We start from the raw sequence: 15672 nt of genomic DNA on the forward strand, positions 1-15672 counted from the left end.
GTACTGATACAAAAAATAAAATTAATCTTTTAAGAGTGGAGAAATTAGAGCCACATTGCTCACCGTGAGTACTGCTGAAGTTTCAGCGCCCATCCACCAAGTCATTACCACCAATGGCATTGCTGTAGGCAGTCAACTTTTAGCTGAGTAATCACAGCTGTAATTCTCAGCCACAATGGCATTTCTTACGCTACCTTAGTCTCCTTAGCTAGCCTCTTCTTGAAGCCTAGCTTCATTGCCACTTTCCTTAAATATACCTTAGCCACAACTATTGACATTTATATTTACGAAGTTTACAGTTACATTTATATTTACAGTATTTAAGTAGAAATGTTTAGTATATTCAGAGTTATATGACAGGTGACTTCAAACAGAAGAAGAAATTATTCCAAGCAGTATGCAGTCTACGTTAATAAGATGCAAGCTGTTTCATTTTAACAATTCAATAACTTATCTTAAAGGAAAAAGCTATTTAAGTCATTTGAGTAGATCAGAAATTCTGCTAGTTGTACAGTCTCTGTTCCCCTGCCACCTACCCAGTCGTACAAGAGTGATCCAGAATATCTGGTTTTCAAATGAAGGGTGTGAAAGTAATACCAAAAACAGTGTTAAAACTTTGCAAAAGGTTTCTAAAATAAAAGATATTTCAGTTGCTAGACAAATCTCCTAAATGGATGGGGGGTGAGTGGGGTGGATATGTTCATCACAGAACAATTTAGTATCTGTTATTTTGAGCACATATTCAGAGTGCTTAAAAACACCGGAGGAAAACAATGTTTTGCTATCAGTGTTTTGCTGTCAAGGAGTGTGCCACACACTCAGCTCTCCCACATCCTGCCTCCATCTTTGCTTCCCCTCAAGGTAGGGAATTATAAACTGTAATTGAAATTCCAAGCATGGGTAGTAACTTTGGCTAAAAAGAGACAGATTGTAAAATCTTGGCTTCATTTTAGACCAGAAGGGTACAATTTGATCACTTTAAATAATTCCGTATGTAAGGGTAACCAACCACGGTTCCTGAAAATGAGATGATGGAAACCTGATAATAGATGCTGAGGGTTTTGTATTAATGCACTCCTGGAATGAAGAAAGAAATAACAGGATTTTGATCCAAACATTTAGACATCCAATTCTGAATATCATCAAAATGAAAATTTTTGCCATACCTGACAGGTACACCTACATCAATTAATTACGGAGCATCATCATTTTTGTCCTGCCCCTGCCATGGTTTACAGCTTGTTGCTTCCCATGTTGGTACAAGCCAAACTATTTTTGATAGCAACAGAGAAAATGTTAAAGCATGTGTCACTGATTGCTGTTATTACTTTGTGATTGTCCAAGTATGACACTTGAAAGGCTTAAAAGCTAACACCTGATTCTTTCATTAAAACCCTTCTCAGTATAGGCCTCTATTTTTATTCTCCTAAGTGCAGCAACAGGCCCAAATGAGATGATGGTAAACATCTTTTTCATTATAAGAAGCAATATTTCCCTTGACTCCATCTATTTACCCTATCCTTTCTACTTCAGGTCAAAAAGTGGTGGGTTAGGGCTTTTTTTTATTTTAACTTGTTGGTTTACCAAAAAATATTTGTATGTTTTTTCTGTAAGTAAAAGTAAAAGTAAAAATATAGTTTCGTTGTTTCACTTCTTGCACTCACTGTCCTCTTAATTTTTCTCTCTCTGATGAAATTATCCTCTGCTGGCATGAAATTCTGAGGCTAGAAAGGCAGGTAACCAGTTTGTGCCATTTCTCAGTTTAGAATAATGTTTTCACTCTCTTCCAATCTTATCAACTATAAGATACTTAGAAATTACTTACTTCTTTGACAAATAAAAGTTTAACTTAAGAAGCCACAAATTTCTAGAAAATTATGCTGGTTTGTAGTTAACAACAACAAACCAAACAAGCAGCAACTGGAGAAACTAGAGACACTAAATGTTATTCATCAAATAACAAAAATATTAAATACTTACCATTTTTTCTTTTGTCTTTTATATTGTTTTCTTTCTTTAGTTGCTACTTCTTATATAGCTAATTTGGAGATAGGGGAATGACTCAATTTGTTACCTTGAGTATTTGTAGGAATTTCAGTAACCATTTAAGTATCAAGCATCTGTGTGTTTTACACTTAGCGGAAAATGAAACGTGTGTGGGTTTCCAAGGCAGCAGATGAAACAAGCCAACTTTACCATTGTTCTGACTTTTTCACAATGTCACTGTCTTGGATTTCACATCCAGATAGAGATGCTGTGAATAAATTCTATGGGTGAAGAAGCAGAAAATAAGGAAGAAAAGAGGATTTGCCATGTGGATTCATTATAACAATGTGGAACACAGAGTCTCACACACACAGGCTTTCCTTACTCCCTACGGGATATCTATCTGTAGGCTTCTATCAATTTCTAGGAGATTTTCTAGGTTGAAAGGATCCTCCAGTTAATTTTGGTGTATAGCTTGTTTTAGATTTATCTTTCTCTTACGTCTTCTCTCTTCCTTTTCCCCTTTTCAAACCTCTGTTAAAAGGGGTGGGGGTAGGGGAATAGATTTAATTAAAAAAATGAGAAGGAAGACAATGAAAACAGTGTTGTGTACGTATCCTCAGAAGCATTTTAGGAAAATACCACTGCTTCATGCTGACTAAAAATACAACTTACTGTATTCTTGATGCTTATGGAAAAGTCGGGATATCTGTGCACCCATTATTCTTCATGGATATACAGCAGTCTCATCATTGAGGAACATGATGTTTCAGGCTATGTCAGAAGAGCAGAAAGGAAAGAAGACGATTCAGGTAGTGGAGAGTAGGAGAGAGAATACCATACTGTCTCAGCAACACGCTCAGAGGCACCCACTGTACCATATGTGTAGGCTTCAATATATTTTAAAATGTGGAAGTGGGTAAAGAGCAACTCGCCCTGTAAGTTTCAAAGACGGCTTTCACTCTGATACATGCCGAGAACAATTCCCTCTTTATCTGACTAAAAATCGTGTGAACCAACACATAAATCTAGAGGCCATGAAGCTGCACCTTTCAAACGTGATTTCTAACATAATTTTATTTTCTATTTGGTAAAAATAATCATACCTGGAAATCACTTTGGCAAGCCAAGTGAAAAGACAGACAAAAAAAACATTAATGCTGTGCCGTGAGGTACTATTTCTAGGGTCACTAGGAGTGTTATTAGAGTGTTTCAGGGTGCTATGGCTCTTCCTTCAAAAAAGGTTAATTAAATGTTAAATCTAGATCTTTATTAGCTGAAAGGGACTTTATCTACAATTCATGAGAAATGAGACAACATTCGTGTAATACAGGGTAACACTTTAAATGTTTTTTCTAAGTATCACTGATCTAGTCACCCCGATATGGAATAAAACCTGTTGAAATTGCATTGTAAACTGCTAAAATAAACTGTGTGACTGGCCAAGACTGAAACTAACTTGTGTCTTTAAACTCAGTATTTCTCCAGAATCAGTGTAATTTAATTGAAATAGCTCTGCATGTGTAAACAACTCCTTTGTTTAAAGAAGATTTCACTGTTTAGTTTGCCTTAAGTAAATGCTGCCTTTTGTTTGTCTGTAAAACATTTGATTAAATGTAAAGACTTACATAGACAGCTTCTCCTTACACTAGCGGCTGGAAAATAAGTTAAAATGATGCAGGTATCTGCTGTCTGAGGAAGTATCAAACAATATCATTTGTCTTTACAAGAAAAACCCATGGAAACATCTTAAGCCTAGTCCTAAAATCGAACTACAACTCTCCTAATATCAAGAAGGTGGTATTTAAAGAAGTGCTGAAACCGTTCAATATATCAGACTCTTTTCTTGCTTTCTTAAAAAATATTTTCTAGTGTTTTAATCAAACACCAGATTTCCTACATGGCAAACCACTTTTAAATACATGACTTTCTACTGAATTAGAGTGTTGTAATATGAAGACCCATACTTTATTGTGATTGTAATGGTATTAAACAACAAAATAAGCAAGACAACTAATACACTATAGCATAATTTTCTTCACCAGCTGAAATGCTTCTATGAATAGTAATAACTGTTTTAATGTACTCTAGACAGGGTGAAAAGTATACTATATATTCAAATAACTGCGTTTTGTATTTAAAAAATTTATGTTGAAACCAAAAGCTCATGTTTGGTCCTTTCTCCTTTGGAAGAACTCTTAAATTCTCTTTCAGACTAACCAAACGGAATTTAAGTCCAGTCAGGAAAAAGAAAGCATAACAATTTTTTCATGTCAACAGGGCCACTCACGATGCACATAAAGAATTGTGCAGATTTAGATCTTTATGGTAGTGATACTTACCGTATACCTTTTACTTGTATTGTCTAAAATATAGTAACTAGAAATGGAAAAGAAACTCATGAGACGAAGAAGGCAGGATGATCATTAAGACTTTAAAGTGTGGTACATAGCTGGATAGGGGGTTTTTTGTTTGCTCAGGTTTTCCATGTACTTGGGGAAGGCTTTTCTGATTCAGGATAGAGATGCCAAAAGAGACACAGTCAAGCATCCCTCATTCTCAAGACAATCAACTGTTTACAATGCAAAGGGTGAAATCCGTGTTATTTCTGACTGCTCTTACTCACCCTTGGTAAACTATTAGCTATTTTGTAATCTTTCTCAAGTTAGGTGTCAGTGTTGAACAAAACCTCAAAAATGCTCGCTAAGCTAAATTTTAGGGACTTTATCTAGTCCAATTCAAGAGATTTTTTTAAGTCCTTAGGTTAAAATGGGAATAGTAGCTGCTATTAGTAAGTGACGTTAATATTAATTTTTGAACCATTGTAAATATGTTGTTGTTGTTCTTAAATATTCAAGGATTTTTGAATAATTATGCAATTCTGGCAAAGCTCTCCTGTCAAAATATAAACCAATACTGCAGTTAATTGTAACGTCTTCCTTTACAGTAAACTTTTGAGATTTATTCCTTTCATTCTGAATTGGATTATGTAAAAGAGACATTACTTGTAAGGACAAGATCCCACCTTCTGCTCTCACCCCCAAAAACATGCTATAAATTATGTTTTCAAGGGTAAGAGTTGATGATGATGCAGGATTATAATCCATCTTTTTTCAAGATTAATTCAAAAGGTGCCTACTGCCATCAGCAGAGGTTGAAGTAAATTCCTGTGTTGGAAGGCCTAGAAATTTCTGTAAGTTAAACATTAAATAAATGCTTTTACTGTATGAACCAGGTACGCAATTATACTTGCATTCTCTTTTTTTTATATATGTCTCCTTTCATTAGGCAATGCTGGATGTTGCAGCACATCATGGCTGGCTAGTGACTGCTCTGAATATAACCAGTCTGGTGCAGATGGTGGTTCAGGGTAGATGGATGCATGACTCTTCCCTGCTTACTTTGCCCAATATAGAGCTACACCACCTTTACCTTTTTCGGTATGTAATTCTTCTAAGCATTTGCAGGTTTGCAATTTCATTCCACCTCTGACTGCTGATTGTCATTGTTTTGCCCGAGAATGTTCATTAATGCACCAGAAGCAGAACTCATTCTTTCACAGTGATGCTTTCCCAAATGGAGTTTCTGTTTTCAATATTCATTGATTAATTAACCCCCACAGATTATTTTGAGAACCACGATTCCAGACAAATTAACAAGAGATCACTGGAAGAGTTCCAAGTCCTAACAAATCTAGCTCTGTATATTAATTATCTCTTTATTTTAATCCATTATAAAAATACATTAGTATCCATCTTAATATCATAGATAATGCTAAGCTCTATGGATGCCTAGACTGTCCTATTACTATGGATGCAGTAATTAACGCTACCCAAAAATAAATGACCAGCATTTAATAACAGAAACTAGTATCAAGTTTCACCACCAAAAAAATTGAACACAAATGTTTGCTCTCCCTCCCTGGGCATATGTTTTGCTGTCTCTATCAGCAAGTGGAGCCAATGCAAAAGGAAGAGTGTGCATGGAGGTTACCAAGGTCCTATCGAGTGTCTTCCCGAACTAATGGCTGCCTGCGAAGGAAAAGAGAATGTTTTTGCTTCCATTGTGGACAGTGAATTGCAAACGGCGCACATTTCACAGGTAATACTTTCTATCAGTCATCACTATCAGTGTGATTGGAAAGGAAGAGTAGTTGGGAAAAGAAATACTTTTCACTTCCCTTTGGCAAATATCATGTGATATTCTGTATAAAGTGCAACATATTCATTGCTCTAATTTCAAGGTACTGCTTGCTTTACAGGGTTTCTTCTCTGCCTGTTTTCTTAATATTATTTTCACTTATTCCCTGCTAACCAGTAACAGGGTTTGGTTTATGGCTGCCATTAACCACATCTCTTTGCTCTAAAGATGCTTCTCTAGGTCATTCAATCTGCTGACTGTTATCCACCTTTTCATAGCCAGCTATGCACTAGGAATACATGCATTGCAAATGTCATCATAGCTGGTCTCTGAAGTGGTCTGTCTAACACCGTTTTTTTTCTGACAATACCCTTAGTGAAGGATCCAACTCATTTTCTATTTGAAAAAATAGAAAAAGCAGATTTTCACACTTCACAGGGGGGAGGAAAAAATACTATCTCAAAACGTTGAGGCTGCTGGAGTGTTATTTTCAGGTTAGTTTTCAAGCCCTTTCCAGCAAAGGGCAGCTATATTCCGTAGTATTCATCACATGCTAAGCCTGTTGATTTCAAATAAATGTATGAAAGATGAAAACTTCAAAAGCTATACTTCAGATGTTTTTTATTTGAATATTTAAAAGGACAGCAATATGTCCTGTGTTTGACTGTTCAGCTTCAGTTAAACCTTTTACTGGTATGCAAACAAGAAGAAAAGTACTTAAATGTCTGTAACAGACATCTGCATTTGTAACTAAATTAACATCAAAATTCTGAATTAAGAAAATGTATTGACATCAAAACAAGGCTTCCTTCTTCCTTCATCTTCTATGTTAGATTTCTAACATAATACACATTGATTTCAGTCCAACTTTTAAATGTGATAAAAAATTAGAACATTGTTATAATTAGTTCAGGGAGAACTCAGAAGTAAACTTACTTAATTTATTTGCATAAATTGCCATTCTGTTATCTTTAAAAGCAAATGCAAATTGGCTCTGTCTGATACGATGATGGTTATTTGGCTCAAAAGTGCTTCAATTTGCGTAGCAATCTGCTGTCGTCTCTGCAGTGAGGCGATCCCAGGTAACATACAAATCCTGAATTATTCCAGAAATTAGTATGTTTAAAGCATCAATTTAAGTGCTAATTGCAGTAGTAATGAGAAAAAGCAGTACTACTGTGAGATTTGCATCTACTGCCCCATCAGTATGCCTGGAACGGCTGCTGACTGGCAGAGGATTTGGCTGCTAATTAAATAATTGTATGCATGGCAGTGTTCTCGTCTGATTCAATAGATGAAGATTAATCCTCAGATAAATATGTTTGGCTGGTATTGAAATGTCTTAGCAGTTTCTTCAAAAATAGCTTGTGCGTATGTGGGATGTACGTTCACACTATGAATGACTCTATGCCTCTATATGTCTATGTTTGTAAATACAGATGCATAGAAGAGGGAGAAACATAACGCCTCAGCATCCTATAAGGAGAAAGTTTCATTTCCGTGAGTTAGGGATGGCCATACTGGGTATAGCAAAGCCATGACTGCATTATGCAGGTCATTGCAAATGTGAAACCTTTATATCAACATTTTCTATCCTTTAAGGCACTTTTTTCCCCAGAAAAAAAGCTATTGTAATACCTTGCACAGAATTAAAATTCATATTGATACTGCCTGTTGAGTGTGCCTTCATATGTAAAGTCTTGCAATGCAGACTTAGACAGGGGCCAACCAAGAGAAAAATTCAATAAAGAATGCATCTTTATATTTTCTATAAAGAAAGAATATAGGATTACAGAGTTTAAGCCTAGCATTCTGGCACCAGTCCTGAACAAAGTCAAATAAAGTGGTAAGTACACCACTAAATTGCCAAAAACATTCTTTTCCTAACAAACATTCTACATCTCACTCACAGTGTATTGAACCGATATCTTAAACCTGTTACTAGCATGAAACTGGTGAAAACAGCTTGAGCTTTACATAAATTTGAGGCAGGCAGGAAAAGGAAGAAATTTCACGTTTGGAAAGAAGAAAATGTCTTTTAAGCAGATTGGTAATTAATTTTTAAATAGCAGCTCTTGAAGCTGCCCATGGATTTGGCATATTAGGCTAAGTCCTGGGGAGACAGATTATTGGCAAAAATGCTAATGATGTTATCAAAGGTTCATGAAGAATTTCTCATGTGATTATGATTTGAATCTATGGGTTTGGTAGGTAAATATTTATATAGTATATATGTACATGCACACATTGGGCATGCTGATATATTTAAAAGGACATAATATGTGCTTGTGACACCCTATGCAGCAAAAAAGCAGTAAAATTGTCAAGAAATACCTAAGTGATGGGGGAGCCTGAGTTTAATTTTCCAAAAGTTAGTTATAATCCTAAGCCTCATTGAAAGTCAGCAGGGCTTTAAATGCTGACAGCCTAAATTCAAAAACTATTTAGACTGTAACTCTGATCTCTAGCCTAAGCTCCATGTTTGTTTCAGTGATTCATTCTGAATCATATTTCTTTCATATTCCGAATCATATTCCTTAGAAATTGAAAGATATTTCAAATCTTTTTCAGTTTCTAAGTCACTTAGGCCTTAGGCACCTTTTAAAAGACTAAGCCGATATTTATATTATTGAAAGAGAAAAAAGAAACATAAAGATTGAAAAAAATATTATCCTTGCTGTAGTATTAGCTGCTTTTAACTCTGGGAGTATCTCTGTTCCTGTAATCTTCTTTTTCATTTTCAACTGCTACTACTTGACTTTTTTCCTCAGTAAGAAAAACATTTCTTCGTTTTCCCCGTGGTGCACAGATGATAAAAAGGCAGTCTGCTGTCCTTGCTGTATCAATGATCAAGCAGTACTAACCTTGCCTTTAATTTTCAAAGACACAAGGCCTGGAAAATGACATATTACAAGTACTTTCTTATCCAATTAGAAAGTTACTCAGAGTTACTTAGTATTGTTTGCACTGTAAAAGCTACACGAGGACATGACAGCCTTTGACAAGTAGGGTATGTCGGGGTTGTGCGGTATAAACCAGACCAAATCATAGTCTTCAACGAAACGACAGGTAACGCCACTAAAGGAGTTAATCCATTATGATCTCTGCTGAAATTAAACTTTGTTCTAACATAATTCTAACAGGCCTTGTCCTCTGAGATAGTACGCGTAAAAGTTTTCCAGGTAAATGATATCTAAAATACAACCAAAGGGGTGGTCACGGGGTCGGTATGTGTTCTAAACACAGCAGAAGTACACTGCTTTGGTGCATGGAGTGGCGCACACAGTGGGTCTGTACAGTTCCTACAGTAAGCTTCGTCTTAAAAACCATTACATTAAACAGAAAATCATTGGCCTATTAAAGTGTTAGTACTCAAGCTGTCTCATCTGGTGTGATCTGCTGGAGGTGATTTTAGTAGTGTCTTGTGTGTTAAATGTAGTGACATCCCAGCAACAACTAATTACTTAAGAACGTGGTGTTTTTCTTCTTCTTCAAGGTGCTGCCTTTTTTTCCCCTTTTTCCCTTTCAGTGCCCGGACAAAGAGGGATATCTTTTCCCTTAATATTCTAGTTGTTTATTTTCTTCATAATTTTCCTCTCCTTTCTTAGCTAAGGCACTAGCTAAGTACAACTCATCGGCGTCCCCTGCTTTTACACTGCAGTCCCTGAGCACTCACAGCTGGCCCTCCCCACCTTCCCCATTGAACAGAAAGAGCTCTTCATGCTGCACACAGAAGAGGGAAGAGAGAGAGAGATTAGTTTTTAGCCTAAATCAGTTTTCTCATTTAGTTCAGCCAGGCTCTGGTAATGCAGCCATTTTAATCCAACACTAAGTCTGCGCTGCAGCCGAAATGGGCAGTCCTGCCCTCCCCGTGCCATTTTCACCTCTCCTGACCTAGCTGACTGCACAGCTGCACAAACGCTGTGGATGGTTTGGGCGAGGAGGTGGGAACGAGTATCTGGGGACAAGGGGAGGAGGGATCATATCAACCCTCTCGCTGACAGTCAGAATGGCCTGTAGCCAAGTGGCTACATGAATGCTTGTGCCAGCAGGGGAGGAGGCTGGACCACTTCTTTCAGTGGCACTGAAGGTTCATGCTTATTCAGAGTACCGATAGGATTAGAGAATGTGCTTCCACAAGCAGCTTTAAGCTGATCTAAGTTCATGCTGTCACCAAAATGATTAGCAAGCTGATCCATCTACTGCACAATCGCAGCATGGTAGTGCCAACATATCGGGCGTGGAGGGGGGGGACAGGCAAGGAGGATGCTGGAGAGAGGGACAGCACTACCTCTTCCTACGGCAGTGCGATCTTAGGTCTGCTTGTCCTGGTTGCTGTATCCCTAACTTTGTATTAACATACACCGTTATTGTCAGTATGAATCATGGCAATGACGTCTCCAAAAAGCAAACAGCTTTTATTAGGGCTCTAGGCCTTCCAGCAAAGAAAAAGTAATCAGAGACACATCAAGCACAACATAAATGAAAACAGATTTTGCTGAAACAGAAGATGGTCAAACCAATACATGAAAAATAAAATACATTTTAGTCTTTTTCCAGATAAAACATTTCTGTTCCATGCCAGTATTTCCCATGCAACTATGCCTACCCTCTTCATTCCCACAAGTTCCCATTTTGACATCTGCTGGCTCTTTACCATGACCTTCTTCTTTCCTTCTTCTCCTTCCCACCCTCTGGTGTTCCATGTGTGGTGTTTGAAAACATGGATGAAGTTGATGCCTATTTTGGTTTGGGGGTGGAGGGGAAGGAGGGCAGGGCAGAGGGTGGTTGTTGGGTTTGGGGTTTTTTTTTTCTTCCAGTGCCAGCCTCATCTATCTTTTTCAGTCATAGTGAGGCCACAAATCACTGCCTCCATTCCACAGCCCATTTTTACATTTATTCTTCCTAACAAATTTTACTGAGTGAACATGCTGATTTTCTTTTTACTAAATGAAAGCCGACATTACTCCCCTCCTTTTTTGTCACAGCTTCCCAGGGCTGGTTTTCCCTGTCTGATAGAGACCAAAATGAGAGATACATAGGGCTGCATTTTCAGGATGCCCCTTTAAGGTTGAAAAGAGTGTCATGTTTAGTTACACAAGTTGTATACCTCTAACAACCATCCTCTGTACAAGAATGAGAGAAAGTCAAGGGCCTGGTGCAGTTCATGAGAAACCACAGAGACTTAAGATTCCTCAGGAGGACTGTAAGAAAGGGGGTTTGTGAAGACTGATGCAAGAAAACTTAAAAAAAAAAATAGGGATAACTTTGGATATGCAGTTGAACTTTTGGTTAATTATCTGAACTGATCCTCTGAACTCTCTGAGGTTTGCCCATTGCTAATTAGCACTGCAGTGACTTGTTCTTTATGGATTATGCTAAGGAAGTTTAATTTAAAATGTAATTATACTAGTTTTTAAGTGGCTTATAGGGAAAAAATACTTTAATCGGGAGTGGTAAGGAATTTTTCCTGTGTTCAGACATCAGTAGTCTTAGTGAGGTATGTGTAACATGCTTGAGGAGTTTCACATTTGTTTTATTTGCTTACAACAAAGTAGAGTAAGAGGTTAATAAAAAGTATTTTGTGCTTATGATTGAGAGTCATATGACTGTATTATATTCTAATACATCATAAAATATTAATATAGAAGGAATATGCAGACTGAATATTGAATTGTTGTTGTTACAGTGACAATGACTGTATAGATTGTCTTGTAATTAACAGGTATCTGTTTTTTCTACAGGCTTGGAATTTCTTGTGCCGTTTGCCAATTCTGAATGTCAGCCTGAGCATTAAGGGCTGTTGGGATGACCCAGTTCAGCCACAGAACGAAGTACCTGTTCCTTCTTTGACAACAGACACACGAGATGACAAAAGATGGATCAAATTACATGCTGATCAAGAGTATGTGCTCCAAATAAATCTGCAGAGAACCCAGATGGGGTATCAGGTAGATCAATTTATCATTTCCTTCCCAAGTGCACAAGTTTCCAATAATCCATTTACATTATCAATAATGCTTTATACAGCATAACAGGTTTTTTAATGGTTTTTAAGTATTTTTTTAAGTATTATGTAAATTATCATTCAATTGTAGAATAGTTTGGATTGGAAGGGAACCTCAAAGGTCATCTAGTCCAACTCCCCTGCAATGAGCAGAGGCATCTTCAACTAGACCAGGTTGCTCAGAGCCCCATCTGACCTGACCTGGAATGTTGCCAGGGATGGGATATCTGCCATCTCTCTGGGCAACCTGTGCCAGCGGTTCACCACCCTCACTGCAATAAATTTCTTTCTTACATCTAGTCTAAATCTGCACTCTTTCAGTTTAAAACTATTACCCCTTGTCCTGTTACAACAGGCCCTGCTAAAAAGTCTGTCCCCATCTTTCTTATAAGCCGCCTCTAAGCACTGCAAGGCTGCAGTAGGGTCTCCCTGGAGCCTTGTCTTCTCCAGGCTGAACAACCTCAACTCTCACAGGAGAGGTGTTCCATCCCTCTGATCATTTTGGTGGCCCTCCTCTGGACCCGCTCCAACAGGTCCATGTCTTTCCTGTGTTGAGGGCTCGAGCTGGACACAGGACTCCAGGTGGGGTCTCACCAGAGTGGAGTAGAGGGGCAGAATCACCTCCCTCGACCTGCTGGCCACACTTCTTTGGATGCAGCCCAGGATAACGTTGGCCTTCTGGGCTGCCAGTGCACATTGCCAGCTCATGTCCAGCTTTTCATCCACCAGTACCCCCAAGTCCTTCTCAGAAGGGCTTCTCTCAATCCCTTCATCCCCCAGCCTGTACTGATACCGGGACTTGCCCCAAACCAGGAGCAGGACCCTGCATTTGGCCTTGTTGAACCTCACGAGGTTCACACAGGCCAATTCCTCGAGCTTGTCCAGGTCCCTCTGGATGCCATCCCATCCCTCAGGTGTGTCAACCACACCACTTGGTGTCATCTGCAAACTTGCTGAGGTTTTCAAAAACTCAATTCCAAAGCTTTTCCTATGTTAGTAATTAAACAAATGTATTTTCAGGTTGCCATAGGATAAGGAAATAGACTCTTAATGTAAAATCCTAGACCAATTCAAGTCAATGAAAAAAATCTCTCATTATTTTTTACAAACCAGAAACTCATAAAGTTCATTTGTTTGGGCACTATAGGCAGTAACTGTGGAGATGATAACTGCACAGGCAGTATTTCTGTACTTGCCAGCCCTAAACTCCTACCACTCATGCCACTGCCTATCCTGTTTCCTCAAACCAGTTTATAAGCTTCCCTATTATATTCCCATGTACCTCCAAACTACCATTTCCTCCTGGGCTGGTCACCTCCCTGGACCCTCAGCCAAGTCTTCAAGTGCCAAGCCAGAAACACCAGCAGCTGCACAGGTTTCCAACTGCTCTGCCTGTAGCAGCAGTAACTCGATGTACCTGTTTGCCGGCTCTTGGAAGAGTTAAGACCATGCCTCCTGCATTCAAATCAGGCACTGCTGACACTGTAGCTCACTCACTTACTTACAGATGCATTTTTTGTCATTTCCATAGCATGAGTGGCATATGGATCACCATGATTATAATTTCGCTAATGAATTTCTCTAACATTTCAAACAACTAAGAAAGAATGATAATTACGAGCATTTTTAAGATACAAAGAAGATTTCAATATATAAGCAGAGAACAGTTTTAGATGTTAGTTCTGAAACTCTTCATTTTGATAAAAAATAACAACAGAGATACATATGTAAGTTAACTTCAGGATTTACAACAGAACATTAGTGAAAGAATCATGTTTGAAAAGTATTCTTTCCCAAAAGACTTCTTGTCCTGACTACGGCAGGTTCACCATAGCTTCAAGGGGAGACTGTCTCATTTGTAGGAAGGAAAAAGGGTCAAAGCTCCTCCATGAGTCATTCTATTTGCTGAGGCAGTTACTGACAGAGACGTTTCCTAACCAGAAGCCATGGAAAGAAGGGAGGAGGGGCATTTCATGGAGTGATCACTGTTTTCTAAACCTTCCCCAGAATTTGATCCCTCTTTTGTAAGTAACAGCTGGATCAAACTGTTTCTGAAGCTTCATTGCTATGGTGGTGCTTTTTTTTCCTGTATAAATCTTCAGTAAAACCTTTCCATCTTCAGAACACAAAAGGAATGCTGATTGCGTGTGCATCCCTGTATCTTCAGCTTTCAGCAACAAAGTCACTGTCTTAAAGAATCACTGACATAATCTTTCCTTTTGCTATATCAACCTCAAATGAAGACTTCAAGTGCTGTTTTTTTGTCTTTATAGTAATCTTGAACAATATTGTTTAGCATTATTTAAAGACACAAGGTTTACAACTAACCCTTCTGCAGAGAACAGCATTTGGAATACATTAAATTACAAAAAGGGAACAGTATTTCCATTCACATTTTAATAGCTTAGCTTACAAAATAAGTAGAATAGTATCTTGTATTCTAGGGTTTTTCTCTGTGGCCTGTGATTCAATTTAAAAAAAAAAAAAAAAACACAACTTTATCTGGAAGGAAATAACAAAAATACTTTAGTCTGGCTAAATTATTGTCTTATGTAAAAATCCATGACAATGTGTTTTTGAGGTGTTATTCACTCAAGGGAGAATGGCATTTTGGAAAGGTGATTTCTGGTTTTACTAAACTGTTTCTTTTCCCCAACAGGGAAAGCAAGACAGTAAAGCAGTGGCTCCTCGATTCCCCAAAGTTAAAGATGAAGGATGGTTTTTGATATTGGGAGAAGTTGATAAAAAAGAACTCATTGCCCTGAAGAGAACTGGATATGTCAGAAATCGAAATACTGTTTCTGTTGCTTTTTATACTCCAGTAACTCCTGGAAAGTATGTAAAATTTAAAAACTAAGTTCTTTTAATGATATCTTTTCCAAGTAGTCAAGACCTAATTTCCAAACTAATAATTCTGCTTTTTTACATTTTAGGTGTATCTACACATTGTATCTTATGAGTGACAGTTACCTTGGCATGGACCAACAGTACGATATTTACCTGAACATTATACCAGCTAGTACTTCAGCACAAGTCACAACAGAGGTGTCCGATGCTGTGAGTCACCTGGCTCTGAAGTAAGGTAATCTGAAAAGTCCATTCAAAAGAACTGGACTTGCAGCTAAGACACCTCATCATTCTGGACATCCAGGAATGCGTTTGCCTTAGTGGAACCAACTTCAAACCTCAAGACAACTAGGAAATTGAACATGACTACTGTATTGACTCTGGTAACACAGAGTTAGCCACAGTGGCCTTACTCCTTTATGAAGATTTGTCTTTTCTTGTTTCATCTTTTCTTCTTTCGGAAGTCATATTGTTAATTGAATTTTGACACATCAAAATAAAAGACTAAAAGATACTGTCATTTGCATAAATTTAGGGCTATAGTCTTCATTTTGAAAAGTGTTCTGTAGCCTATGTATTAGCGTAGTTTGAAATAGTCAACATTTTTATTTATAGGGAAAAATACAAAATTTGATCTAAGAACTGCGGGAAATACTGATGGATGTGTCATATTTCATGTTTAATAAAAATAT

At 37.8% G+C, this 15672-nt stretch overlaps 1 protein-coding gene across 1 annotated transcript in view; it reads left to right on the forward strand.

The window, feature by feature from the left end:
- The window catches only part of ASCC3 (activating signal cointegrator 1 complex subunit 3), a gene marked incomplete at its 5' end in the record, with an annotated part of 156710 nt that extends 141259 nt beyond the window's left edge, over window positions 1–15451 (forward strand). Inside the window, 5 exons of the mRNA XM_010288161.1 lie at window positions 5275–5426; window positions 5937–6087; window positions 11871–12077; window positions 14793–14968; window positions 15067–15451. Of these exons, the coding sequence (XP_010286463.1) occupies window positions 5275–5426; window positions 5937–6087; window positions 11871–12077; window positions 14793–14968; window positions 15067–15214 (834 nt within the window). The remainder of the gene's footprint in view (window positions 1–5274; window positions 5427–5936; window positions 6088–11870; window positions 12078–14792; window positions 14969–15066) is intronic.
- Window positions 15452–15672: the final 221 nt, after the last annotated feature.

The sequence above is a fragment of the Phaethon lepturus genome, unplaced genomic scaffold (genome assembly GCF_000687285.1).
Source record: "Phaethon lepturus isolate BGI_N335 unplaced genomic scaffold, ASM68728v1 scaffold14555, whole genome shotgun sequence".
Classification (NCBI taxonomy): domain Eukaryota; kingdom Metazoa; phylum Chordata; class Aves; order Phaethontiformes; family Phaethontidae; genus Phaethon; species Phaethon lepturus.